This window comes from Centruroides vittatus, unplaced genomic scaffold, assembly GCF_030686945.1.
Source record: "Centruroides vittatus isolate TY-2023 unplaced genomic scaffold, ASM3068694v2 contig_728, whole genome shotgun sequence".
In the NCBI taxonomy this organism is placed as follows: Eukaryota; Metazoa; Arthropoda; class Arachnida; order Scorpiones; family Buthidae; genus Centruroides; species Centruroides vittatus.
This window is the reverse complement of record NW_027122465.1, coordinates 159,737-181,902: the sequence shown is the minus strand read 5'-3', so window position 1 is coordinate 181,902 and position 22,166 is coordinate 159,737. Positions and strand designations below refer to the sequence as shown.

The 22,166-nt window shown below is 27.6% G+C and overlaps 2 protein-coding genes across 2 annotated transcripts in view; one reads left to right on the top strand and one right to left on the bottom strand.

Moving 5' to 3' along the window:
• Positions 1-2,272, top strand: part of dgt6 (dim gamma-tubulin 6) — a 35,060-nt gene extending 32,788 nt beyond the window's left edge. Inside the window, exon 17 of the mRNA XM_067277079.1 lies at positions 1,686-2,272. Coding sequence (XP_067133180.1) covers positions 1,686-1,999 — 314 coding nt within the window. The 3' untranslated portion in view covers positions 2,000-2,272. The remainder of the gene's footprint in view (positions 1-1,685) is intronic.
• On the bottom strand, positions 2,253-15,683 carry Vdup1 (arrestin family protein Vdup1). The gene is made up of 6 exons (XM_067277093.1): positions 15,436-15,683; positions 8,370-8,501; positions 7,057-7,280; positions 6,149-6,331; positions 5,891-6,076; positions 2,253-2,693 (listed from the first exon to the last, which is right to left on the bottom strand). The coding sequence occupies exons 1-6, from the start codon at positions 15,554-15,556 to the stop codon at positions 2,517-2,519; spliced, it is 1,023 nt and encodes a 340-aa protein (XP_067133194.1). The 5' UTR covers positions 15,557-15,683; the 3' UTR covers positions 2,253-2,516.
• Positions 15,684-22,166: the final 6,483 nt, after the last annotated feature.

Below are 22,166 nucleotides of genomic sequence, written 5' to 3'. Positions count from 1 at the left end.
TATTGTAAGTATTGTAACATATCTAAATAGCACTTATTTAAATAATTATGGTTTTTTTATTAGGAATATAAAGAAGACATTGATAAACAAAAAATTATAGAATTCAATTTTAAAATCCAAATATTATTTAAGTAGTAAACATTAATAAGCAATTTGCCTATGCTGATAAATGCTTACATAATGTATATAGCATACATTATGTAAGCATTTAAGCATCCATTGTAAAATAAATAATAATGAAATTTACTTTAATTTATTGTAATCCACATTATTAGGTATATTATTACATATTACTGGTGAATATATCTAATTAAAAATAGTATTTACTAATGATTTGAAGCAAGTTATTAAATTGATTTGTTTATGATAGCTTGTAACATTTTTTCCTCCAATAGACAAGTTTTTTAAAACTTTCTTTGGAGAGAGATACTTTTGTCACATTTTCAGCATATTCTTTTTGATTGTTTTTATCATATCATTTTATCTTTTAAAATTTTTTTTACTTTAATAAATGATTGTTCTTTTTCATCTCCAATATTCACAATACTGAATACTGGATGCTTTGTTGATTGAAATCACAAATATAATGAAGAAACAGACTGTGGATTGGCTAACTTCTGATTCCATTATCATTTACATATCATAATCTTTGCATTATTATCCAAAAGAGATTCTTTCTCTACTAAAGAAATAAAGAATCATGTAGTCAATGATCAAAGAAAGCAACTTATTCAGAATCTGAATATACAAAAAGTTTTAATAATATGAATGGTAATACCATATATAAAATGAAAAGTACAGATAAATGATTTTATAGAATCCCAAAATAAATATTTATTAATAATAATATATAAAAATATTACTTTTGATTAATGGATATGTATCAGTACAGGATGTTCAGTATTTGTTATTGAATACTTATTTGTATTTGGTAATTTACTTGTACTACAAAACTACAGTATACAAGTATTGATTAGTTTGAAATAATATTTTTAATGTTTCTTTCAGATTTCATAAGTCTTAGTTTTGTTCAAAATTTCATATTTTTAGTTCACATTTTCTATAGTAGAAATTGAGCTAGATTTCACAAACCAATTACTATTAATTTTGTACTTATAATTCAAGTTACATCCCAATGAAACTTACTTTACACAATAAAGTGTTGCATAAAACAAAGTTATATTAACATATGAAATAAGTTTTATTTTATGGCTTTATATTTTTTTGAAGTATTAAATTGTGTGTGGTAGAGTCAAAAATAAACCAAACTCTTCATATAACTTTTATTCCATTAATTGTTCAAATATTTACAAAAGGTCTTCATAATAAGCATCTTCAGTTACCCTCTTTTCAAAGTTAAAGTTTGTTTAATCTTTGACTCTACTGTATATAATCAAATACACTGTTAAAAATAATTTAGCTTGTTGAGATTCCAAGAGTAATGACTAATGAATAACATATATTTTTGAAAAGACACGCTCAATACTTTGAATCCTTATAAGCACATAGTGTAAAAAATAATGGGTAGTTAAATATTCATTCATTGCTAATATGTACATTTTGGTATAGAGCATGATTGAAATCTATAATTTTACTAATGTATTCAATTTATTTAACATAAACCTTAATTTTAAAGATTAACATATTTTTTAAATGAAAAATTGAATGAAATTATTTTATTACAGATGCCTCTATTAATAGTGCCAAGATGTTATCACAATCACTTAATAACTCTGTTCAAGAAATGCAATCTATGTTTGATGACATTTTTATTTCAACTGAAAGAGATTCAAAAAGTTTAGACTTATCTTCTAAAGATATAATAAATGTTTCTTGGAATGAGGATGAATTGTTATCAAAAGTTACTATGCCAGAAGTGCCTTTATTTGATATTGCTGATGATCCGTATAATATAAAACACAATGATGATTGTTCTTTTTCATCTCTAATAATACAGTACAATGATTTGAAAGAAACAGGTATCTGTTTGCAAGACTGATGTCAAAAAATTTCATTATCAGAGATTAGAAAAAATAGTTTGTGGTTTTATATTTATAGTATTTCTAATTATTCTTTAATGCAGTTTGAAAAATTATACATAATCTTGTTTTTGTAAATCTTTGCTTATTTTTAATGTAATTTAATTCAATAGATTTATTTATATTTTAATAATAATAATAATAATAATTTTTATATTAATTCTGTATTAAGATTTGTCTTACTAATTATTAAAAATTTGCAAGTCCTTAATAAATAATTAAAAAATTTTAATGCAAAATTAAATTTATATGTACATTTTGTTTTATTTGTTATAAAAGTAAGGCAATGTAATAATGGCACACATTAAATTTTGATTAATTCACATATATAAAATTGTGTTACATTAAATTGCTTTAACTGATACATTATCAGTTGGATATTGAAAATGTTACATCAGAATTACAAAATTTTTATACATAATTTGATTCTGGCATCTCAAATACTTAAACATTTGGCCTTGAATGACAAAATTTAGATTATTTTTTTAGAGTTCCTCCATTTAACCACGGTCGAAATACAGGCAACATAGCAGGATAATTAGTTCCTTTCCTTCTTTGTAAAGTTCCATCCGTATTCTTAATGGGATACGTCGCCATCATAATAGGAAGTTGTAATTTTATTTCACGATCAAGACCTTTTGGCTGCACTAAAAACTAAAAAAAAAATATTACAGAATTAATATATCACTCATTTAAAGAATATATGAAAAGCTATAATACTGCTATATATATATTACTAGTAAATCATTTTTATAATGTAGCTAATCATAAATATTCCATATCTACAAGATTAATCATTGTTTTGAATTTTTTTCTAGTCATTCATTGCTTAAAGTTTGCTTATATAGTAATGTATGTAGAATTCTAAAAGCTCCAAACTATTCTAAGTATATATGATTTAATGTGAGATACTTGTTTAATTATAATTTATTTATTTTATCATTAATAGATATTTGTTAGGTTTTTTCCTGTACGTTTGAAATATTGAGCTAAAATAGCTCAGAAGAGTATCATTTGAATATTTGTCCTAATAAACTAGTTTTCTTCAAGGTCCACTTCTGCCTGACTGAAGTTTATTCTACTCCCAATACTCTGAACATTTTTGGATACTTAAATGACTGGAACCTGCTGCTAGCTAAGTTACCATCATACTGTACATTCATTGACCTTAAATACTTCATAACATGAAAAAAAAAATTAATCTTTTAAATACAAAAATAAATTTGATGATTTGAAAAAAATGCCCTTAAATATACATTATAAACATTATTTAACATATAAAACAATGATTTTATTTAGTATATTGTACTCATACTAAGTATATACACTGTTATAAAATGTTTCATCTTAGAATTTTTTACAGTAGGGTGTTCATAATTTGCATTATAGAAATAAGAAAATGAATAAAAGTAGTAATAAATATTAATAATGTAGCAATCTTTTTTGTATATGGCATAGTTTATAAATAACATAATGCCTCATCTCTTACACTCTTGTTTTTCATAGCCACCAGATGTCATTAAGATGTTAATACATATATGAATTTGCACATATAATACCTTTATGAAAATTCAGATAGATTAGCATCATCACTATGCTGTAAAACTCTTCATTTTTTATAATGCTTCACCTCAATCCAATTTAAGTGAAATTTGCTGGATTTTACTGTATTAGTCACTGTAGGGATTTTTTTTACTTGAGCTTAATTTTGTTTGAGGTTTGTTAATGGATTTGGTGAGTATTACTAATATGAAATAGAAGTTAGGAAATGACATTTGTATTGCATTTTCCTTTCTATTTAACTCTTTTATCTGTTACTATGGAATGTCATTAATATAATGATCAAAACTTCTTTTGATATAATGATCTTCAAAATATAATTCAGAAGCATCCATATTATTTAAAATTGGATAAGAATTGTTTTACTTGGAATTGTATTTATGTATTTTTTCATCTGTTTGCAACTTTTGGAAATGTAAAAGCAGAATTTTTGACTTTATGACTCATAACTGTTATTACAAACTGGAACAATATAACTTCTATGCATTATTTTTTTCAAATACAAGTAAACAAACTTGTTAGCTATCTTTTGACCAAGATTAGCACAGATTTAATTAATAGAGAGAGTAAGTTCACTTACATTTTTAACAAAAACAATCATACTGCTGCACTGTCTGACAAATTTTTTAAAGAATGCTTTATTTTTGATTTTTGTTTTGTAGTACATCATAACTAAATTTCCATTTATGGTCAGTTTTTACTATGATAAAGAATTGTAAAATATAATTGTTATTGAATATACTGTATGTTTATCATGACAACATTCTTCAGAAATTTTTCATTCTAATCTAGAAAATATTTTTACATTTTAAAGAAGTTATAAACTTACAATTTTAGTTTAAATCATTATTTATTTTTTTATTAATTATTGATTTGCTTGCTGAATAAAAAATAAATTTGCTGTTAATAATAACGTCAAAAATTATTAAATATACATAAATATTTGTCATGTTAAGATTACACCTTGAATAATTTGAATTAAACAATATTTCTGATAGAAAATTGTCTTCAAATAATAAATTTATACTATTTGACTTAAGTTGAATGCAAATAATAATACTTATAGTAACTAGAATATAAGTACTATCCTGAATGTAGCTGAGACTAAGAACTATAGAAAGCAAAGGATAAAATTATTAATTAAGTAGAAATATGTGAAAGTAGACGTTTAGGTATATAATGAAACATTTCAAAAAAACGTAAGTAAATAAAAAAATATTACTCTGAGAACATTAAGAAAATGTTAATTACTATAACACTTAATGTTCTCAGAATAATGTAATTCTATCTTCAGAAGAATATATTCCCAGAAGAAAATTATGAGCTTCATCTCAAAAGATAAAAATAAAACAAGTCTATTGTTTTATTTTTATTTTTGAAAGTAATTAAACACATCATTTCTACTTGATAATAAAGTCTTTTTTTTTTCTTTATTCATTAATATCTTGGAACAATGTTGATTTACATATATGCAAATTAACCCTTATCATACTGAACTGCATTAATTGATAACAACAAAGTATTCTGTAGCCAGTAAACCCTTAGTCTCATTGTTTTTTATTTTTCTATACTATAACATTTAATAATTTGTTCAAATTTGTTTAATAGCCTTTTTTTTTTTAATTATAAACCAAAACTTTAAATATATGTTGTCATTCTAAAATTACAGTTTTAATTATTTTACTTAAAGAAGAGCTACTCATAAATAAAAGTGATTAAATTTATTTAGAAAAATAAATTAAAAAGACAAATGTTTCTTCATATCTGCTACATTTATTTTAAATACTTATATTTTATTTTAATATTTTGAAAATTCCATAAAATATAAATTTAATATTCTTCATAGTAACATAATGTATGTATCTTAGGTTATTTATATATCTAATAACAAATCCTATAAGAAAATCATTCAAATGTAAGATCAAATAGAAAGATACATTATTAATAAACAATACTGTACTGAGATTTTCATTCAACAACAACAAAAAATTGGTAAATATCAATATTAAAGATACCTAAAAAAAACATTGTTACATGTAATAAATCTAAAATAATCCATGTTAAAGTATATAAGTAAAGATCGTATATTATTTTATTTTACAGAACATAAAATACTGTATATAATATCCTTTATAAAAGCATATTCAAAGCATACAGTGTTGATAAAACAATATAGCCTATTACATTAAATTTCGATTGTATTGATTGTCAGTACAATATATACTGTATACGGTTAGCATTTTGAGAGTTATTATGTTATTTTATATCGAATAATTAATTTAAAAACTTACATAAACGTCGTATTGAACACGTATCAAGTGACATCCTCGTAAATTCGTTGGAGGTAAAGGCGGGATGTATAACATTTCATTTTTCCAATAATCAGAAGTTCCGGCTTGAATACGTCCCTTTTCTAACGATGCTAGTTCCCGAGTTTCCGAGTGCACTAGTTTATTTTTAGCCGTATATTGTATTGTCTGCAAATAATGAATGGTCATTAATGTCGCCAGTCATCACTTTTTAATAATTACGAAAGACGATGGACTTACTTCGGTCAGGATGGCTTTGGTTTTCTTGATAGTGACGCGACTATTATTATCTATGGTAGCATAAATACAAATGCTTTCTCCTGGAACATATCCCCCTCTGTCTAGTCGGACTCTACAAGTAACCGGACCGGAAGTCATACAAGGAACACCAAGATTTTCCTCTATTTCGCAATGGAAAGGTTGCTAAAAATATATTTGAATATTTTTCTATTAATAATTCTGTACATTTTTGTTAAATTAAATGATAATACGGGGTAGGTTAACGTATTAAATTTATTCTTTTGTAAGTATGTTACTTGTGGGGTTAATGTAAATTTAATGTAAAAATTCTATACACAGCTGGATAATACAGGGTGGTTATAATTAAAGTTTCCCTACTCAGACTTGTCTAGAGCCCGTTCTCGCGATCGTATTTTGATGAAACTTGGTATATATATGGACCATGGGGAAAAGGAAAATGCAAAAAAAATTTAATTCGAATTTTTACCACTAGGTGAAAAAATGGCGCATTAAGAATAAGAAAAACGCAAAAGATTTTTATTGACAACATTTGTTCAATGTGCAATTCATTTGCATCAATCACGTGTTCAAAACGTGCCTTACAGCATTGTAAGGCATTTTGAATATGTAATTGATGCAAATGGGTTGCACATTGAACAAATGTTGTCAATAAAAATCTTTTGCGTTTTTCTTATTCTTAATGCGCCATTTTTTCACCTAGTGGTAAAAATTCGAATTAAATTTTTTTTGCATTTTCCTTTTCCCCATGGTCCATATATATACCAAGTTTCATCAAAATACGATCGCGAGAACGGGCTCTAGACAAGTCTGAGTAGGGAAACTTTAATTATAACCACCCTGTATTTAAATATAGAATAGAAAGGAACGAGTTAAATTTAAAAAATTACCATGAGAAGAGGAGGTTCAAGATTCAAATCGATAGGATTCATCACTATGAACACTTGTTGATTTTTGTGTATCAAACCGGAAGGTTCTTTCAAAGCCGCTTTGCAATAGTACTGTACCCAGCCATGTTTACCTAAAAATGTAGAAGGCAAGCCTAAAGGCAAACCCAGTTTGAACGGAAACGAATGAACTCCGGGCGATAGAATGACTACTCGATCTAAATTTTCTGAAAAAAATAAATAAATAATGTTTTTAAAACATAAATAATTATTATTTAAATAAATACAGAAGTGGGCCTATAAACGAATAAATCTTATTAAATAAAAGCTAACAGATTAAATGTCGAGGTTTTTTAAAACAATTGCCGCTGACGTGATTGAGAATTTGTAAAAGGAAAATGAAAGGATGTTTGTTTGACCGTGACACGAATCTTGTAAATAGGCCCACCTTCAACACCTACAAATGCTGGTGTTTTTTTTTTTCCCCCTGGCTCTATTGACTCGACTCGTTTCGAATTTCCTATTTAATCGAATGGAAACCGAATCGCGATTTCAAAAAATATTCACGAAATAACCTCAGAGTCAATTAATTTAAAAATATTTTTACATAATACAAAATAAGTTTTCATAAAGAACAATCGAAAGGAACTTATCTACGTAGAAACGTCAAGATTTGTTAACCGAAGCTTTATAATTAGTATTCTAGTTAGGTTATGGCATAGGATGAGACGATGAATGGAGTGTATCGCACAGATACTTTTGCTCGGATCAATGGATCTTTGCAATTAGAGGAGAAAGCTAATTGCTTTAAAGTAGCTAACTCCAAAAGCTACGTTATTGATATTACACGCCACAAAATCAGAAATTCTCTCACACTTCGCTTAATTGGCTCGAATGTATTCGGTCGTTAAGAACTTTGTTTTTTCTTGCCTTTTAAGTCTTTGTTTTCTCTAACATTTCTTCGAAGGACGGCGTGATGGTATCTGATGGTGTCAAACGTCACGTGTCGGTAGTCACATGCCATTGAGAAAGCCGAATTACCCGATATGTGTCCAATTATCAACGAGTTTTACCATCTCGTTTCAAAAAAAAAAAAAAAACAGTTCTATTTTCCGTATCTCGGATTGTTTTCCGGATCTAATTACGTCGCGAAAAGTAATTTCTTGGTATCGAAGTGTACTTTTTTTCTCCCCCGTAATTACAGTGTCCAAAATAAAAATGTTTCCAAAATTCTTTGAAAGTAGTGTTGCCATCTGTTAGTAAAATAATAGTTGTTAGCCGAGGTAATTTATAGAAAAGAAAAAAGGTAATCTTACCTTCTTTAGGTTGAGTATCTCCAAGCAGTTTCATGCGAAAATCTATATAATTTTCTTTATCGTTGTAACTGCCGGCACCGGTGGTATTAGATAAACGAACCACACCCTCTCCAACGATGTGGAAATAGAGCCCTAAAAAAAGGATAATCAATATTTCAAATGATATTTATTAAGTTACGTAATAACTTAATTATGAAACTATTCGTAAGATTTAATAAGGATGCTGCTTCTCTTATTTTAACGAAAACTTTTTACTAGATAAAAATGGCTTCGAGTTCATCGATTTGAACACGTCTCAATAAGATTTGGCAGCGAAGAATTCGAAATTTGAATAAAATTACACAGCAACGTGAAGAACACCAGAAACAAATGAACTGATTTACGTAACTCGAGTATTTAAAGGGTGATTTTTTTTCTTTTTATACTTTAAATTCCTGAATTATGAATATATAAAGCATATTTTTTGCTCTGCTGATTTTTACTCGGGGAAATATCTTTTCTTTTTTTATTATTCCCTCAAGGTTCTTCTCTTTTTTAAACAAATATATCCGATGTAATCTCTTTGATTACGAGTAACATTAATCTGAAAGGATTGAAGAATACATTTTTTATTTTTAAGTAATTCTCTTAATAGAAATACACTTAAATCATCGGTGGTATTGGAAGCAATTTTCGATATTGAAAAAAAAAGAAAGAAATTAGTTGTTTTTTAATCATCGTAGAAAGTAATGAAAGTTTTTTTCTCTTTTTTCATCCGAAAATCAATTAAGTTAAAAAGGAATCTTTCGGCTTTGTATAAGATTATAAGATTTTTTAATGTTTAGGTAAGGAAGAAACAATCGAATTAGCGTGCGATTTGTTTTCCTTTATTTCTTTCTGTGGAAACGCGAAAGAATCGTGCTTTTAATTCCGACTGCGAGTGATTTCTTTATTTAAATCATTTTGTATTCAGTGGCGAATAATATCCTTTCTAAATATATCATATGACATAATATACAAACGATTTTTCTTAAATATTGTAAACATTTCATACAAGAATCTTTGTCACTTGATTTTCCGACAGAAAGAAACTCTATTTTTTGCTGAAATTTTAGATAAAAATACGTTTATTCCTCGATTTTATGTACAGTTGTTATAATATTTGCGGTTTGTAACGAATTATATTTTACGGAATCAAAGGAAGATCACTTTAATGTTATATCTGAAACAATTTGCTATCAACAAAAGACTATCGGATATCGATCCCCTATGCTCTGGCTAAAGCTAAAGATTTTTGTATTTTTTGATTCGCAATTGCTCTTTTGCTGTTGCAAAAAATCAATACACTTCTTCTATCGATCAAATTGATCGGATGCAGTTGACAACAGAACAAATTTTGCAATAGTTTAAATGCAATTTTCTTTCAATGTCACATTATTGGATTTTAATAACCGAGTGTTTCCACGCTATTTTTTAAATTTAAATAAACAAGTGAATAAATTCTTTAACTTTTATTAAATTAAATTAAAATAAATACAATTTTGAAATAGGTTTTAGTTTTGGTTCAATAAATTCCTATAAATTTTTTATTATTTTTTTTTCATATTGACCTAGCAATGTATTGTTTTCTGATGTGTGCTACACAATGTATTCTATGGTATTTATTTATTCCTTACGATTATCTCCCAATTTTTTTTTTTTTTTTTATTTAGAACAATACCTTTTTATGATTATTTATAGCATCACTCATAATAATAATAATAATATGGAAATATTTCGTACATTCAAAAGCCATCAATCTACCGCTCTGTAGGATCCGGGATCAAATCCCGACTCCCAAAACCCCAAAGATTTTTCAAGTTGATGGTTTGGCCAGGCCCGCAATAGGAGAACCTGTTGATGAGAGATGACCAGGCCCATTCCTCGTCGACAGGGCTCTCCCGTTGTGGGCATGGAAACAGATTGTTTTTATGGTTTTAAACATTGCAGTATGTGAATTTCATGTTTGAACAGCATAATGTACTTTCTTGAAATCTTTTTATTTTTCTATGTAATTCTCGTATGGTTGAAGATTTTTCGTTTTCGTTCGGCAATAATGCGAAACAAATTAGAAAGGATATTTCTGGCTCTTAAGATAATATTGGAATTGGGATGTTGTTATCGTGCTCTTACGCTTAAGAAAACTCTCATTTTTTTTTGTCTAAGCATGAAATTGTTCCGATCGAATTCACGATACAATCAAACTGGATTTTGGCATTTATAGAAGTTTCTAAATTTAGAAACTTATAAATTTTCTCGTATCCTGTTTAATTTCGGCGCATTTATACATTTTAAGATCGATGATAACCGCCGTTTAGTAATTGTTATTGGGTGCAGGGAAATTAACAATATCGATTACTTGAGAAATTGTTACTTCTCAACCGGTAGATCGAAGTTCACTTGTGGATTCCCTTATTCCTAATAATAATAATAATAAAATATAAAAATGGGGAAAATTTTCTACAGATATTTATTTATTTACATTTTAACAAGAGAGAAATAAACTATGGGATTTAATGAACTAAATACTGTATAATAACTTCATAAATTAATTCATATTGACTTTAATAATAAGGACTATATAATTAATTTCACTTTGCGTAATTTTCGCTTTAATTTATATAATTTAATTTTAAATTAGATATATTTTAATGAACTCATATTAAAATGTTGCTATTTATAAAGCGTATATAAAATATTTTAAAGATAATTCTACATAAACAGTGGAGCGTTATAGCTTCGTGGGGCCCTGGCGAAATTGAATTAGGGGACCCCATGTACTGTACATTGTTGAGTTCAGACATTTTACTTCGGGGGAATTTTTGGGAGAAGTATTTTCTTATAAGAGATTGGTTTGGGGCCCAAAATAATCCCCCAAAAACCTGGTATCCCGGTTAATGGGGCTCCAGGCAATTGTTCTTTTTGTCCATACGATAACGTGTCACTCTACGTACTGTACACGAACATACTCTCATAATTACAACATTAAAGGTGACTTTTACAGTAATAGTAAACAGTTTTTACTTAAATTAATTTATAGAGCTACACCATTACGTTACAGAAATGTAGCGTCGTTAAGTCGAAATCGGCGCTAAATCGAGTGTGGCGTTAAACCGAAATGTCTCAAACAATGCGAATTATGTGTAGTAATGAACATAAGCTTAAATTTATGTTCTAAAGTCACACGGTTTGGTGGCAATAATGTTGTTTACAATGCAAAATTTTACATTGGTTAATTAATTCGTAGATGCAAAAGGATTCTCCTCTATTTAATATTTATGTGGAAAATTCATTTGCAAGTATTTAGGTGATTTCTACTATATATTTCCTTTTAAAGGAACCTTATTATTATTATTTCTCCCCCCCTATTTAATGGCTCGCGTCCTGTAATTTTCATTGTTATAAGCTCTGATAACTTCGCACGAAACGCAAGAACGGATGTAAAACGAAAACTTTAACATTTATTTCTTGGGTTAACCAAAAAAAAAACAGGAAAACATGAGGATGACGATAATGAAAATATCGAACCATTGTAAAATTGTTTGGGTTGATCGTTCTTAGGGAAAACTGTCATCCGATGACATACGATAAGCCGATCTGAAAGTAACGTTTGTCACTTTTTTCCATTCATTATCTTCGATTATAAAAGAAAAAACATATTTATTTTGTCGTACAATCGATTCCGTTGCATAATATTTGTAACAATCGCACGTATTTTGCAAAATTACACTTAATTTTCCTTATACATCATATAGAAAAGTATGGTGTAATGGGTTAAAAGTAGGCTGTCGATACGGTTGACACGAAATTAAGGAAAGTTTAAGTGTTCTCGAAGTATAATAATACTTCGAGAACACTTTATGTGGAAGGTAACAGTAACTGATAAGTATTTTGAGGTAGTAGTTACCAGAAATTGGTTTAAAAGTCATCTTCACCATGGAATTATCACTGTTATCATTACTCTATTGCGTCTCATTTGGACTTAATGAAGAATTTTAATCACTAAATTCTGTGATTAAGTAAGCATTCAACAGTTCAATTTGGTGGTTATATTTGTTCCATTTATAACTGAGTACTGTACTTTATTTTACGTACAAAATATATATAGGTATAGGTATAAAATATGATTTAGTGTTCGAAATTACCTGGATTCTTGATGTTTCCTAGATTTACTCAATACAGGAGATTTTTCTATGACGAAAGATCTGTGCCTTAGGGCAATTTAATAACTTTCCTTTCTCATTAAAGAAGTTTTCGTGTGGTTGATTTTATATATATATAACTTAAGTATATTTGTTGTGTTTGACGTATATTGAAACAACTTTTCCATCTCCCCAAGGAATGCAGCCATTTACCAAAACATTCATTTGAAAATCTCTACCAGTCTATGTATTCGATTTTATATTCGTTTCTGTACACTTATTTTTCTCTTTGGTACTTTATTTCCGGCATTAATTATCATCTAACAGCTAATTAAACGTTATACACTAGGTAGAAATTGAAATTTGAATTAAATATTGAATAATCTATGCATTTAGACGAAATAATTGAAAATTTGATGCTAGTTTCCTTAAATAATCCTTACTTAGAAAGACTATCTATAGAGGAAGGTTATATTTTCTATACGGGGGATGAAAAGCAACGAGGTATTAATTTGACTCATCTTGCAACAACGATAATAATAAAGGTTGGTGAAGATTATTGGAATTGTTGGAGTGTTTTTGTCATTTGCCTTCCTTGTTTTTCTTAGAAAACAAGAAACGAAATGACGTTTTTCGATATCATTCGGTATCCTTTCTTCTCTATAATCATTTTTTTCTTTCCGTTCCCATTTTCAAATCAATGTCATCATTTCGTTTATTCTTCTCACGCTTTCTTATCATTGCCATTTTTTCCTTTTATAACTCCTAATATTATCAATAAGTTTTCTTAATGTCGCGAGTTTCCTCTATTATTTTTATGAAAAGCTTTATTTATTTTATTTTTTAAAAAATATATTATTATTTTAACTATAAAAATATAATGCTTTATTTATAAGAATTATATATATCTTGTGAGATTAAGTTGAAGTAAGTACATAAATCTCGTTTATTTACTTTTCTTACTCATTTAAAACTATCGTATAAATCAGTGTGAGGCACGCTCGGGTCTCCAGGTCGTCAAAATTGGAAAAAATAAAGAAATTTTGCCGTTGCAGTTGTATATAATAATTTATAAATAGTTCAATTAAACGTTATGTAAAATTATGAAGAGATGTCCCACCCTAGGGGACTCGTTATCCTATGGGCAAAAAAAGGGTAATTGCTTGCAGCTCCCATTAATAGGAGGACCCCAAACCAATCTTTAATAAGAAACAAAAGAAAAATGTCCGAAGTCAATACTGTAGCCTACATGGGGCCTCCTAATTCAAATTCTCCCCGGCCCCACGCTCTTAATGTGCCTTAATTCGCCAATGATGTGAGCTTACGTAGTAATTTTATATATTCTGGATTTCGAAAAACTTTACAATTCTATTCCTTAAGCACATTTAATAATATTTCCTGTAGATCTTTTTCTTTTCATTTTCCATCAGTTCATTTCCTTTATTTGAATATTTATTTCCGGCAAAGAATAGAATTTTAATATCCGTCTCACAATAATTTTAATCAAGTATATAAAAAAAGAAAATCCAATCATACAGAAACGTATGAAACGTAGTTCTAATTTATTATTTTTTAAATTTAATTTTACTGGTTTTCAAATGTACAAGTAATAGGCTGTTCTTTTCAAGGAAAACAAGTCGAATGATAATAATAATAATAATAAGGTGAAGTCCTTAAGCCGAAAGGATGTATAATTCACTCAACAAATGTTTTGAGTGTAGTTCTTTTAGAAAATGTCTCCTGCAGTTCTTCTTGTCTTGACGTTCTGTCTTTCTTGGATCGTTAGTCACACATTTTGTTCTTTTTTTCTGAAGAAAAATAGGACATTGTTTTCTTTGAACGATTTAGGACACGTTTCCGTTTAACTCGGCTTTCTTATTCTCTAAATATTTTCTACGTAAGCGTATATTTTCCCCCTTCCCTATAAATCTGCCTCGCATCACTCGAATCGCCTGCTATTAACTTTAGTAATGAGGTTTTCATTAACACTTGAAACGTGCCATAACTTCCGAATTAATTACGTTGACGGCTCTAATTAGTTAAGTTTGCGATATTCTATGGTGTTTAAATCTCTCGCTAAAGCGAAATTTTAATTTTCTGTATTTGTTCAAATAAATTTATAACGTCTCTAGGAGATTAAAATTAATTAGCACGTTAAAATTCTCTGCTCTAAAATTAATGTAGCGCAAATTTCGGGGTCAGGCAGGATTCATATTGTGTGACAATCGCACTGAAATTATTCATAATAACAGTTTTTCTTCCGACTTACCACGCTGCATTATCAATGATATTTAACGATTTACTGATTGAATGGAGGGTAAGAAAACGATCAGTTCATTTAGTTCTATAAATCTTTGTATCATTAAAGGGAATTCCATTAGAGACCACAAAAAGTACGGGTCGCTTATGTGTCAACAAAACACCACTATTCACGGCCAAGATTAGTTCGGTGGTGGGTCTACTCCAATCGATCGAGTGATAGAAAGCGATTATTTTGATTGTTAAAAACTTTATTCGGTCGAGATTAACTTTGTACATCTTTGTATCCAGCAGGTTACACCACCTACAATTTGGCCTAATGCCAAACTACGAAAATGGGACAACTCCTAAAGGCCTAAATCATTCCTTCTATGTATATTTCTCTGGTTTTTATTACTATTTTCCCTAAAACACAACTTTATCCTCCTTTCGCGATACTTCATTAACACAAAAACGATGTTAAATGTACTGTACATACTTAGTTTTTTGATGTACTCATAAAAGGAATACAAAACTTAACGCATAATTTTTTTAAATTCCTAAATGTACTTCCTTTTTTTTAATTAAATAGAAACATAATAAGAAACTCGTTTAGTTAAGACGAAGATAACATCAGTAATGGAATAAAAATTTGATAATTGACTCACCCAAAACAGGTGTTTCCTCATCCAAATCTACTAAAACACGTCCCGATAAAAAAGATCCTGGGAAATATAATAGACTTTCGTTGTCTAGAATAATCAGAAACTTTCTTAGTTTCTTGGCCATGCTGTTTTATGTTCCGTTTGATAAATTTACATGTCCGATGTCAACACAAGATACTATATACATGGAGTGCTTGTTAACTAAGAATCTACCTATTCCGTGTAGTAGCAACCTGCGCCTTTCAAGACTTGTCTGACTGCTTTCTTATAAGGAAGTCGGTCGTAGCCAATCAAATATCGCTTCTCTCCAGCGAAATAGCGGAACAGAACACGAACTTTTTTTAATAATTGGCGATAATAATTTGTATATTGTCAATTCCGCGTAACGAAATATCCGATATTGCCTTTTTTTATTACGTAGTAAAGTCGGATTCTGTACTGCTATCACACCTATAAGGATTATATAAAATTGTTTTTTTTTTTCTTTTACAGATATGGAAGATAAACTGGCGAGTCGATAATTATATTCCAATTATCTTCGGTATATTTATGAATGAAGATCTGTCAATTGATGCGACTGGTTGAAACCAGTTGGACGAGTATATATATATATATATATACACAATTTTGCCCTCTTGGATTAAGAAAATGTAAAGATTCGAGTAAAAAATACACGGATTAATTACTTTACTTGACCTTTTCATAATAAGCATGGTATTAAATTAATGACTTTGTTATTTATAAGAGAATTTGTCTGATTATTAAACATTAATCAAACACCGGGCATAAAAATATTACTAACAAAATTGAACACGTACTGTAATAACCCGATTCACCAGGAAGCCATTATCTTACACGTTGCTGTAACATAACAAATCAGGTTAGTCTTCATTTTACTCGAACACGTCAAGGTTAATTTTAGTGTTTTCCTTTTGATCTCTGACAATACAATATACTTAAACACAATTAGAGAGTCTGGCATAATCGTCCCTCTAATTGAATCTAAATTGTTTTAGGCCATCGTTTATTATAAATTATGATTTAAAAAAATAATAATAATAAATTCCGTATATCATTTATCTACTTCACCGCTCATGTGAATATATACACAGTAAATCTTCTTCGAAGTTACAGCTTTCTGGTTGTGCTTCAATGTTTATAAACCGTGTGGATTTATTTTTTCTACAGAATTTTATTGTCATTATTTATCATTTTAGTTAAAAATTAGACTGGTTATTTAATTTAATTTACACTTTAAAAAAAAGTATAGAAATTCTTTTTATTTTTCTAATGTTTATTCAGTTATAAAGCATACAACTCTGTTAATATATACAGTAGATAGTGTACTGTATCATTATTATTAAGAAATAAATTTGAAAGGATTTTTTTGTATTCGGTGATTGATTCGAAAACGTCATAAAGGCCTTTATAAAATTGATGAAATTTATCTAAGAGACGTATGAAGTCATTAATCTGTAGCTTCAAATTCTTGCATAATTCAAGCGATGTTTAAATAAATTGCACTTTTAACAACTTAAAACGGGAATTTAACATATTTTCAAAGTCATTTAATTATTTAAAAAAATGAAATTAGCTAAGAAAAACTTAGTTGGAACGACATTTAATAATATGACATTAGAAGAAGAATCTTAAAAATAATGTAGAAGAATGCAATAAATGGATAGAAGTAAGGGAATCTTTATGAGAAGATAGCATTGAGTTAACGAAAAAAGAGATGATTAATCACTGGTAATGGATGATTAAGAAGCTTTTGTTAAGGGCTATATACATTATTTTTTTATAAATGGGTTGTATAATATTTACGACGTTGAGAATGACTTTAGTTTTGCTTTCTTTTCTTTATCTTCTATATGAAACTGTTGATTGTAAACTGACACAAAAACAATAATAGCCTATTATTTAAGGAGGATCCGAAGAGACTTTTTTTTCCTCATAACACCTGGAAAATGTTTTTTTTAATTAATTTTTATGAATAAAAAGATAATTACTGTTTACTTTCATCTTTAATAAAATCTTTTTAATATACACAAAAGATTTATTATTATAAAGGAAAAAGAATATGTTGTAAATATTTGCGAATATTTTTTTTTCTTTCTTTTTCGAACTTTCATTAATTTTAAATAAAACGAAGAGAAATGAATATACTGTATATAAATATATAAGAAAGTAATATGAAAACAATGCAATATATTGTATACTTAAATGAAATAAATTACGTGTCGTCTCGAATTTACTTTTTATACTGGTAAATATTTTAAATATTTAAAAATTTATTAAAGTTTTGTGTTTATTTCTTAATGAAGAGAAATGAATGTTTATCTCGAATAAAAAAAAATCCTACATGAACATTCTTAAAATAGTATTTACAGTTACAGAATTAGATAGAAAATGCACAAATATACGCTTTTTTATACATAATATAACTAATTGAAGATTTTATATAGAATCCCTGTAAATTAAGGTATATTTTTCTATTATTTGAATCAATTTTATAAAAGAATCTTATCGTTATCGAGTAAAAATACGTCTAATTTAATTGTTAATGAACCGTGACTCAACACGCTTTATTTACAAACACACTAAATTTTGTAACCTTAGAGAAAGCTTGAGAAGTAGAATGGCGATCGATATTCAAATAACACATTTTAATATCGCTTACTAGATTTTAGTATCTAAAATATCGACGTTGACGTCTGAAAATTTATAAAAAGGTTACACCACCAGTAAACCGCTTCAAACGGTTTTAAATTATATTCAATTACATTCTGTCGGTGAATAATTTTACTTATCAAGAATTTTTAACTTAAACAAAAAGTGTGAAGGGAAAAAAATCTCTTTAGATATTTTTCTGGTGTCATTTCGATAGGATAGGATAAAAGATGGTCGAATGTTTATCGCTGTCTTTTCCTCTTCAAAATGGCAGACGTGACTTCTTTGATGTTGAGGTCGACACGATAGTTCTCTATTAAATCTTCCTATTATTAAATAAGATGTTTCTGGTTGGAATTTTATAAATTACTCTTCTTGTAGTTTCGAATGTTATGTAAATTAAATTTCGTCTTTACTTTCTTTCGTATAATTACCATATTGTAATAAAAACGATGCTACCATTAAAAAAATGTATTCTGAATTTGGATTTAAAAAAATAACCGCCATTATTCACTTATAAACCGTAACTAGAAAAACAGCATGAATCTTTATTTTTAATCTTACATCGAACCCTTTTATCATTGAGAGATTTTTCTATGTTTTAGTCAGATATATTCTTTGTTTATCTTTCTCATAGTCCCATTTAAACGTGTGCAGTTTAAAAGCTAACGGTTCCATTTCTTACAGTTTTCTTCCAGAATATTTTGTAAAGTTTTAGATTTTAGATATATTTTTTTTTCATTGATAATGTTTGTTTCTGATTCCGACTCTCTATAAAGAAAAGGGAGAGAGAGGGGGGACACTGTATTTTCTCAACAATTGATGGATGGATCGGTTGAAGCCTCATCTAGTTTACGTCTGTCAGCAATTTTCTCATCCATTCTATCGTTTCTGTTTATCTTATTCCCTTGGCGTATAGTATTTTTGTTTTCTTGCTCTATCCCCTTTAGTATCATTATCACCTGTAGCCAGAATGATTACTGTTTTTCTCCCCTTTACATCGAACTTAAACGTTAAATATCTGAAGTTTTTATATACTAATTAATAATTTATTTCAGAAAAAGTTGATTTTACAAAGTTTCCCATAATAAGATACTCTGGAATTTAAAAAAAAAAAGAAATGAAAAATTGCTTGTTCATTCGCTTGAAATTTATAAATGTCTATTGTACTAAGTTAATGATGTAACAATGATTGTAGAATGTTCATTAATTACCGGATGCAATGAGGCTATTTTCAGCATGGTAATTAATGCGAAAGACAAAATTCAGTCCATCTTTGTACAGAACTTTATAAATGTTATGAATGTCATGTTTACCAGATATATAATTTCTGTAGATATCGATCGCATCATTGATTTTTATTTCATTTATACATATATATATATATATATTACACGGATGTTGAAAAGTTAATTTTATATATTTTAAATATAATTAATGCGAAACAATGGTTAATTTTTAAAAAATAATATAAAAAATGCATTAAAAATTAGTAAGAAGCTTAAGTATAGGAGTAAAAAGTTTTTTAAGTGGATCGAATTGTAAAATAGAAGGAAATTGTTATATTTCTTTACATCTTAAACAGTATATTTTAATATACGATTAAGGAAATTAAATGAACACGCTATTTGTTTTCGGAAAATGTACTTTTATCCACATTCAAGTATAAAAAGCCACCTCTGTAAATGTATAAAAGTAAATGTCAAAGCAATCTGTTTCGGCTAAATTTAGCTTTAGGAATGTTGAAGAAAAATGTTGTAAAGTTATTAAAAATATATATATATATATATAAGTCTACATACAATATAGATTTTGATATTGACAAAAATAGAAGAAAAAAATAAATAAAACAGAAAATCAATATTAATCTGGAAGAATACAGAAAAGTTGGAAACTTCTTTTTAATAAACACGAAAAGTCAAATTGGAATGTAAATAATGAAAATTATGGACTATTTTTATTAATTTCTAAAATATTATGTAATTATTTAATATAATAATAAATAATATTTATTCGAAAGTTGAAAAGTAAACAGTCGTATTGAAAATTGAAAATGGGATCAATGTGCAAAGGAAGGAAGCAAAAGATAAGAGATGAGATGTCGAAGAGGAAACCTGAGATATGGATCTCTAGGGGAAGAAAACCTGATGGATACGTAAAGATAGCATAAAATTAAAGCTTGGAGATTTTAGATTTTAATGGATCAATATTCTTAGAGTAGAACGTCTCGTCTCATTCATTATTTTGTTGACTGACGAGGAATTTTCTTTTTAGACCTTCAACAGATCATAAAGTTTTTTAGATTTTTTCTTTATCGTCTTCATAAATAGAAATTTATGATTAATACTTATATAAATTATTTATACCATAACTTATATATAAATGAATATGGATTACGATCCTAAATGATAGGCATGTATAGTTATTGAGTCCAAGACTTAAGTATGGATTTTTATATACAATCAATATATTAATTGTAGTGTTACTTATTAACAAAGATATTACCTATATTTTAGGGGCCAGTTTCTCGTAGGAAGTCCTATAGGGAGGTACCACTTTCGGCAGATCGCCCACATGTTGCATACTTTTGAATATTTATCGCTGGTTTTTTCGCTAAATATTAATTTAAATTACGATTTAATTTTAATAATATTTTACAATAATGTCTCTATTAGAGCTGATAAATAAGAATTTCTTCTATTCGAATCGAATTATATCAACTAAATCTCTTCGTTTACGAGTAAAGTACATAGTGGAGATGTTTGAATAATAAATTTTGTTAGAATGTCCTTTATATATAATCGAATTAAGTTATATTTAGATAAAGTATTTTTTTTATTGATAAAATATTGAAGAAGTTTGAATTTTATATTACTATTTCTTTAGGATTAATGGCATTCGAATGAATAAATATTTAGATAGATTTTTTTTCCATAAGAAAAATATTAGAAGTAAAATACCGTAATGTAAAGTGAATCCAATGGATTTGCCTATTGAAATTGAATAAAAAATTGATGTGATCGACTTGTTTTAGAGTCTATAAGACTTCGAATTCAAAACGATCGACTTGTTTTAGAATTTGTAAGACTTCGAATTCAACTTGGAGTGGGGTTTAGTTTTTTAAATTCTAAACGTATTTCTAAATAAAATTTTATTTTAAATTTTTCATTTACGATTTCATTTGTTGTACCATTAGTAATTGAGGCTTAAAATCTATTTTTTACATAGTAAAAACAAAAATATAAATCTCAATGTTAGGATTTATATTTCCTTTTTCTATTAACTCTACTTAACTTATCTTTAACGTCCAAGTCCTTACGGGAGACACCCACTTTGCATGTTACCTCATCCCATCAATCCAATAAAATCCATACTTACCTTCACAATTTTAAGTTCGATATGGATGCTAAAAACCAGACAGATGAAGGATGACGATGACGATAATAAAATGACACAAAGTAGATTAATAATGCAGTATTTATTTTTTTATATACAGCATTTAATTAAAAATCTCATCATATTTGAAATTACAATAATTGATATGCATGCAGTGATGAGTCTTACAATTGTTTCTTTTTTTTTTTTTTTTACAAAGCCGCAAATATAATTATATTTATATAATTATTGTTATAAATATTTACACATATAAAGAAGAATTCTAAACAACCGATACCAATAAAATATACATTATTACAGAGAAAAAAACGATAGTTGAATTTTTATCTGAATATACTGTAAATATTACACAAAAGAATTACCATTCACACGAGGTTTTAACACTAACGTCGTGTGTTAACTTTTGAAATATTTATTTTGTTCAATAAACAATTAATAAAATAGATATTTAAGTCGTTGTTTGTTGCTTAAGGCATTTTATATATAGTAACGCTAAAATCCAGATATGTCTATTATTACGTTTTTAAAATTATTCGTAATTTATTCAAATTATCTCCAGAGATTTCATTACACTTTTATTTTAATCACAGCAATTTTAAATTTGTATTTTGTATTGAAAATTATGGTTTTTTTTGAGCAAATTTTAATCATTTAACCACGGTGTACAC